The sequence below is a fragment of the Belonocnema kinseyi genome, chromosome 3, assembly GCF_010883055.1.
Source record: "Belonocnema kinseyi isolate 2016_QV_RU_SX_M_011 chromosome 3, B_treatae_v1, whole genome shotgun sequence".
NCBI lineage: Eukaryota > Metazoa > Arthropoda > Insecta > Hymenoptera > Cynipidae > Belonocnema > Belonocnema kinseyi.
Genome location: NC_046659.1, coordinates 46,978,695 through 46,987,254, shown reverse-complemented (window position 1 = coordinate 46,987,254; position 8,560 = coordinate 46,978,695). Strand labels below are relative to the sequence as shown.

At 33.5% G+C, this 8,560-nt stretch overlaps 1 protein-coding gene across 2 annotated transcripts in view; it reads right to left on the bottom strand.

Annotated features, from left to right (window-relative positions):
- Window positions 1-3,552: 3,552 nt before the first annotated feature.
- LOC117170323 (apolipoprotein D-like) overlaps window positions 3,553-8,560 on the bottom strand; it is a 173,212-nt gene continuing 168,204 nt past the window's right edge. For both annotated transcript variants that reach the window (XM_033357033.1, XM_033357034.1), the window contains one exon: window positions 3,553-4,392. In XM_033357033.1, coding sequence (XP_033212924.1) covers window positions 3,890-4,392 — 503 coding nt within the window. In that variant the 3' untranslated portion in view covers window positions 3,553-3,889. The remainder of the gene's footprint in view (window positions 4,393-8,560) is intronic.

Genomic DNA, 8,560 nt, shown 5'->3' with positions numbered 1-8,560 from the left:
TTTTAAGCGGTTTTAAAGGATTCAGAATTTTTCAGGATATTTTAAAACATTCCAACGAATTTTCAATTAATTTCAATAATTTCAAGCGATTTCAAAGAATTTAAAAATTTTTTTCTCATATTTTTTTTTGGCAAATGCTAATGATACTTTCGACTAGCAGGTCAGACTAAACATACTTATAATATAAGTATATTTTTTTAATTTAATTCTTTTTTTGTAATTTCTGAAAACATAAATACATAATTGATTAAATAAATGGTGACAAATATCAAATTGAATCAATTTAAATTTGCAAAATATGCATGAGGTGCCTTTTACAAGAATAGCTTTTTAAAAATGTCATTAAAATTTCAAATCGACAATAAATTGAAGAATTGATGACAGATTCTGGAAAATCACACAAAAAGTAAGAAAAAAAATATTTATAATCATTTTTAGAAATTTTCTGATTAATATATGCTGGATTTTGCATTAATTATTAATTTTATCTTTATTTAAAAATTTCGTACAGAACATTCAAACGCTCGATTCCTGGATAACGAAGAAAAAAATTAAAGAAAAACTTGGTGACAGTTATACACTTTTAGTGGCAGTCAGCGCCTGGCCCTGCTCTGCATTCTCTAATCTAATTAACGTTATAGTGGCATCCGGAATATGCCCTCATTTTTTCGAAAAATTGCAAGTACTTAATGCTTCGTACACACGTGCTGCAATTGCTTAAAAGCATTAGGACAAATTTTTAAATCAAAGCTGGAATAATAAAGAAAAAATGCGACCTTGTAGATTAAAATTGATCAAGACTGCACCGTTCTAGAAATTTTCGAAAATGGCGCTTTTTTCGAAATTTCGAACTTCCAAGAGCTGTCAAATTTTACCATTTTCACCGAATGGACTGACATTTGGTGAATCGACTTCTTTTATAGAGTACTTTCACATAAAAAATCGGCGGCGAAATTCGTAACGAAGTACAAGATGCTTCTCTTTGTTGTTCTACAAGATTTTTAATGATGAAGTCCCGGTAATAAGCGTTGAATTCAGGATAATTAAGAATTTGTATTTTTATGAATAAGCGATTTTTCCTCCTTTCAAAAATCCCCCAACTGGAAACAAAAAACTGCAAATCCTATTTCTCTAATTTGACTTTGTAAAATTTAACGGAAGCATTTATTTAACCTTATTTTTCATTATTAAATCGTTTTATAACTTGTAAACTTGAAAAATATTCAAATTTATAATTATTTATATTTAAATATTTTATTTAAACATGTTAAAAATGTATGAATCCCTGCTAACATTGAGAAGAATACATTATAGATGAAATCTATTCAAATGAGCGAAGTAAAATAATTTTAACTCAAGAAAGACAGACTTGAATTGATTAGAATTAAAATTTAATAACTTATTTTCCATATGAATAAATTAAAACAATTTATTATACATAATTTGTGAATTACAATTAGAAGGAATTAAATATAATAGAAACACGTTCTCTTTTGTGGAATAGAAAACTATGCGGCGGTCGCTACAGAAATAGAAATGAATTATTTTCGGAGATATTCTATTTTTATGATGACATTTTAGACAGATGAAAAAATCGCGCATACAAAAGAATATAATGATCTTCACTTTTACGCTGAAAGCTGAACATATTAATTTTTATATATCCAGTGTTTATTACCGGGGTGGAATTCATTTTTTTAAAGTAAAATTCGAAGATCTGCTTTGGAAGTGGCCCTAAAGGCAATCTATTTGGTTCTTCTTTTTCACGAATGACAGAAGGTCAAAATGGCTGCCCTAGTGGGTACTATTAGGAATTTGAATGGATAATAAAAATTTAATTAATTAGGATAAAACTCTAGATAATGCTTTCAAAATGGCTCTACAAGGTACCCATTAGGTAATACTTTCTCACGAATGGCACAAGCTTAAAATTTCTGTTCTGAGAGGCTCTATTAGGATTTCTAATGGCAAATCAGGATTAAATAAATCAAAGTTTAAACTCAAAATAATTATTTCAAAGTGGCTCTAGGAGGTACCTATTAGGTTCTGCTTTCCCGCGAATGGCGCAAGTACAAAATGGCTTCTCTAAAAGTTTGTATTAGGAATTTGAATGGCAAATCGGAACTAGATAATTCAGGTTCTGAAAATGCCGCTAAAACAATTAATACTTCAAGGTCGTTCTGTTAGTTATCCACTAGGTTTTTTTACAATCGGCATTGTACAAAATAAAACTAAATTAAAATAAGTTATAACTTGTAGCAAATGTGCTTTCATAACTTATGCATAAATTATACATCACTTATACATATTTTCAATAATTGATTAGGAATTATTATTTTAAATTAAAAGCAAAGTGAAAAAGTTTAATAAAATAATTAGATCAATCAAAAACTGTGCATTTTATGGAGGTTTTTATATAGCAGAAAATGTTGCTTTCCTGAAGTAATTAAAATGTTTTTTAATTACACTGCTGTTAATTTTGTATCCGTTTAGATAGTTTTTAAATAGGTTTAAATCTATAAAAAAAAGTTATTGAGCCCTTTGTGAAATAAGTAGCATTCAATTATTGGTTTTACATATTTTAAATTGTTGTTTTCGAAAAGTTATTCCGCATTGGAAACTGACATGAATAAAAAAGTATAATAAATGAATTTGATACATTGAAAACTGTAACTTTATAAAAGTTTTTGTAAAGCATAAAATTTTCGCTTGTCATTGAGGTTATTAAAGCATTTTTGTACTTGATTTTCTTGATTATTTATTACTTTTCGATCGTTTTCAAACGTTTTAATTATTTAATGACGAAAAGTTTTGAGCCCACTCTGAAATAAGTGAAATTCAATATTTTCTTTGACATATTTTCAAATATTTGTTTAAGAACTGTTATTCCGCATTAAAAACATGTAAGATTTTGTAAGATTTTCAATTATTTTTAAACAATTTGAATAATATTGAACTGGGAGGAACAATTTTCTGTGAGAGTCAATCAAATAAGAATATTTTTAGTTTGTAAATTCGAAAGTTGTTGATTGAAATTTCAACCGTTGAAAATTGTGCAATTTTTAATTGAAGCTTTAAAAACTGTGATTTCCAATCTTAATTTTTTTAATATTTTACAATTTCCAATGTAAAGCCGTAGTAGTTAAATAATTAAATTTAAAATGCTGCTATTCGAATAATAAAATAATTTTATGATAAATTCATAACTTTCAGTTCTTCTGTTTCAATCTGTGCAATTTCGATTGTTCTAAATTTAAAATTGTGCAATTTGGAACGTTTTATCTCTGTCTGAATGTTTTCAATTTTAATTTTTTGTTGTTTTCAATTTCAATTTTGAACGCATCAAGTTTATAATTGTTCCGCATTAGATTTTTTAAGAAGATTATTTTATTAAATATTTAGGTTCAAAGTATGAATTGTTTATTTTAATGTAAATAGTCATAAAATGAGCCGGAATCTTTTTCTGAGTCTTATAGTGACCACTGATTTTTTAAAACCTCATTTCTCCATCGTTTTTCACACAATGTAATTTAGAGCTAAATAGACCAAATCTATTCCTTGAAAAGGTAATTTTATTGATAACGCATTTTGCATAGATACAATTTTTATCCACATATGAGTAGAAGTCTATATACCACAATCGTGTATTCAAAGTATTCAAAGAGTTTATAAAGTCTTGTTCTAAAGGCGTCCTAATAATTGTTAGTCTAACAATACACTAATTTACGTAACAACTCTCATATTGCCAACTTCAACTTACGTTCAAAATTTCACTTTTCTATTGTTAATTTGATTTAATAAAATAGCAGATCTGTTATTGATTACAGAATTAACAGCTGAAACCGTCGATACATTATCTCAATAAACCATGTTTTTTTCCTAAATAATCTTAAGGTATCCACTCAACTTCGTTATTTTCGATTTTACCGTTCATGCTTTCCCTGTTGTTATATGGTGGATTTTGTCCAGGAATTGGGATGGCAGATGCAGGTGTCGGTTCTGGTTTCTCTTCGGTTCCAGTTATTTTGTGGTAAACTTTACTTCCTGCTTTTCCGACCCATTCAACACCATCTCCAATTTTTTCACCAGCCTTGCGGACAACTTTTCCAAAGTTTTCGGCAGTGAAGGTACCGGGGTTAATATTTATATCAAGAGAGTTGTTTCCAATTGGACAACCGGTCTGGGTGATGATACTGAGGTCGAATGGATCGACACCAAAAGTTGACAATTTTTGACGTAATTTATCGGTGTAGGCTTTTTCCAAATCGCGATGTCTTGAGAGGATTGTCGCACTTTGTCGGTGAGCAAATCCTAATTTTTGACACGTGAAGATTCCGGCGTAACTGTCGTAATCAGTGTCGAAGACCACGTGTGAAGCACTTCCAGCAACACCTGAAATTTTTTTATTAGTTTAATTTTTATTTTTAAGGAAGAACGTGTTAAATGCTTGAAAAATGTTAATTTTATGATTTACAGTCCTCAAAAGTGCTAAAATTTTAATATGAATTTCATATTTGAAAGGTTCAAGTCTATATGTAAATACTGTACAACTTATAGCTATATAGAATTATGGGAAGTTAGATGGTCACTTCACATTTAGGGTTCCTATAACCCTTACACCCGGTTTGCCTGAGTAAAACACAGGATAAGGATTTACATCTAACGTCTTTACGTCTTTATCTTTACGTCTAACCTTCTTGATCTATAGTCAGAGAATACTGACTCCGCCTTAATTGCCGCGAACGGGTAGAGAACAAACTTGCACCGGCGCACCGAATATTTCGGTGGCCAGGAGGGTAACCGCGAAATGGTAACTCCCCACACTCCCCTCCTAGTACTTACGTTGTTTCTATCTTTAAGATTAGAGCTATAGCGCCTAGGTGAATCTTTTTAATTTATTTGTACATTATATTCTTTCTTTTTATTTTTTTTTATTTTGATGGCATGTGATATAAAGAAATTAAAAAAAAATTGGAAGGCGTGAGATCGTTGCAAGTTATGGCTATTATTTTCTCATCTACCGGATAAATGTCTTATGTCGCTTACAATTTTAATTTATACCAGGTGAATACTATGTTTGAGGCGCATGGTTTTTTACGACTGACTTGCTTCCTAATGGTTTCCACTTAAAGATGTTGATTTTAGTAATCTGTAAGAAATGTAAATTTTCTTATGGCAGATCTAGTTTTACTAATTGTGATTTTTCTCAACATCTTGAAGTGAATTTGTCACTAAGCGTACTACTCTACTTAAAATTTTAAAATACGTTTCATTTAATTGCTTAATATCTAATCTGTTTGAAATTTAAAAATACATTTCACTAAGTTGCTTAATACATTTCAGTCTTTTACAGTGGTGATTGAATTTCCAATGAAGCTAAGCATAACAATGCTGTTGTCAGTCTTATAACTTGAGTGTTACCCGCTTCTTATCCGAGTTTTTTTAAGATTATAGGAATGTGGCGGGTACGGGGGTAAGCTAAAGGAGCAGGTGCTCGACTGATTTCCTGGCGGATCTCATCGGAGTCCGTTATCGCTTGATTAGGTGACATGCTCTTGCACAGATGATCCGTTGCTTCGCTATCTTGCGTTGCATAAGTCGTGATTACAATTGGTTTTAGTATAAGAGTCGAGGGTTCGACTACCGGCGTTTTTGGTGCAGAGTCATCGAAAAGACCGAAAGCTGGTTTTAAATTTTGCAATGAGACCCGCTTGCCAGACCCATTAATATCAATTTCTATTACACGGTCACCGATTCGCTTGATGACCCGATGAGTTCCGGAATATGGTGGTTCAAGTGACTTCCTCGCCGCTTCCACGCGTAGGAACACGTGTAAGCAAGTTGTTAATGCTTTTAAGCATCCTCTCTTGGCTCTATGATCGACGGGGATCGGTTTGACGTTTCTCATGTGTGCTCGAAATTCGTTTAAATAAGCCTGCGGATCGGAGGTGCGGTCGTCGGGTAGGACGAATTCGCCCGGTATTCTGAGGGTCGTTCAATACAGGTATTCCTCTAGGGACGACCCACAGTCTACAACGCTGGTTCTGAGCCCGAGCATGACGGTTGTTAGTACTTGCGTCCATTCACGGTGAGTGTAGCATATTATTGCTGCTTTGAGCGCGCGGTGAAACCCTTCGTATCATTCCGTTTGAGGCGGGGTGGTACGGGGTAGTTCTGTTTCGGTGAGAGCCGATTAATCTCATTAGACTCTGATAGTCTGGATTCAAACTGCCGACCCTGGTCGGTAGTGATTCTAGCCCATCTCGACATGTCCTTGTGCATGAGTGGCCACACGTACTTTTGTGCGATTACGCCATGTGGATGGGTGAAGTCCAGGGGCTACTGGAAGGTCTGCATATGCCCTGTACTATATCGCGTTTGAATTGAGTTTTGGCCGCCGCGAGTTTTTCCGGGTTCAATCGGCGGACGCGCTCAGAAACGGGTGGACCACATGTCAGAATGTGGTGAAGCACCCTTTCCGGTCTGTGCAATGAAGTCTTGATTATTCCAGTGACTTCCGGGAAATCCGCTAAGATTTTTGAGAAATTGGACGAGCGATCAATCTTAGTGGCACTATGTATCACGCCGCATTTGACGTAGCTCATTACGCATAGATTGGTCGAAGGATCAATTATTTTACGGTTGCGTAGGTCAACGATGAGGCCATAATGGGCTAAAAGTTCAGCTCCTATTATGGGATATAAAACCGCGGCCAGGCAGAAATTCTACAAGAAGTCGCGGTGCAGGCATATGCTCAGGGATATTCTACATATCCGATCCCGTGTCCACCAGGTAGACTAGACCTGATTATATGTCTCGGATGTGGAGGCGTTTTGATTTGCCGTCGAACCCCATCGACTCTACATGGGTAGGCCTTATTCGTTTTCCGAATTGGAATTTTTAAAGTTTACCCATGAACACGGCTTGTTGAATTTTGTAATCGGCTTTGGTGCAATCCGCGGTTACATTTGCGGTATTGAACGACGACTCGATTTGCAGAAACCATAAGCATTAATAAGCAGACAATGAATGCAAAAACTGACAGGAAAAACGTTACGCAGGTACAGCTTCGAAGTTATGCTGTCACTTTTAAAAATGTACTGATATATTGGGTGGCGCAATAAAAATGAAAAATAGATGGCAAAACGGCACGCAATCCAGAGCGAACAGTAAATAAAGTAACTGACGGATATGACATTTCACAGTTACGTCATTGTTGTTAAAATGTTTAAAATGTCACAGCCTATTTCTGTCGAATTTTATAAATATGTTAATGTGTTAAATGACGCAATAAAAATTAAAATAGATGGCAAGAACATCACGCCATCCTAATTAGACAATAAAAAAAATAATTGCCAGATGTAAGGTAGACCTTCTTAACTGACATTCTTTGTTAAAACTTACTCGGTCATCACACACAGTAAGAGGGAGAACAGATTTTGTTTCAATTGCAATAGAGAAAAATGAAAAATAAATATAATTATCTTTTTTGAAATACTTGAAATTATGAAGTTATAATCTTTGATTTTTAACTGAAGTACAGAAAGAAAAATATAAATAAATAAGTTCACACTTTGAGGAAAAAAAGAAATGTTGGGTTAGAATGTGAGAAAAAAATTTAAATTGCAATGTTATGTGATTAATTAGCGATTAATGTGCTTTTGGACAATTTTATGTGATGATATACGCTGCTAAATTTTCTTTTTATAATCATATCCTACAGGAAAAGTTTTGTGAAATTCTTGATATTTCGTTTTTCAGAAAAAAAAACATTTTTAGATTTAGAAAAACTTACAACGTTACATTATGTGATATGAAGATTATTCGTGATCACTCTGGAATCCCGCTTGATTGTGTTTTGTGTGACGAATTATGACGTCATGATTCTGGCGGTACAAGACAATTTTTGGTTTTCTTTTTTTGTGCGTTGTTTCTTTGGAAATTTCGTGTAAAGCGCGTTATTAGTAATGTAGTTCAAGCTTGAGATAGAATTTTCCTTAGGCCATTTTTCTTGAGATGCGGTGTGCGTAGTGTGGCGTCTTTTTTCTGAGACTATTCACGGAGAAAAATGGAAGGTCTGTTTAGCAATATAAACGTGCAAACAGACCATATTGCAGGGTCGACTATAGGACAGCTCTTGAATATGGCTAAAGCGACTATCGCTATAAAGTAAAAACAAGAGATCCAAATCGACAATCTCAGAAAGTGGACTTGATTTCCACAGATCGTCGTCTCGGTCATCTCAAGCTGGCTGACCCGATCATTGTGATGCGTCGGTTTGGAAATCTCGGATGGTCGATTGGATTTTATCAGACATTCGACTGGGTCGTATTTAATGGTCGATTCAATTATCTTAGATATTTCACGTAGTTATTTCGGATGGGCAATTCGATCATTTTTAAAGGTCGACTTGATTATTTCAAAGTGTCAATATAGATATTAAGCAAGGACAATTCGATTATCGCAAAGGATCGATTCGAAAATCTGAGATGGTGAAAAGGACTATAGATGATAGTCAAATATATATTTTTGAATTATTTTAAAACAAACTTTTGATTCT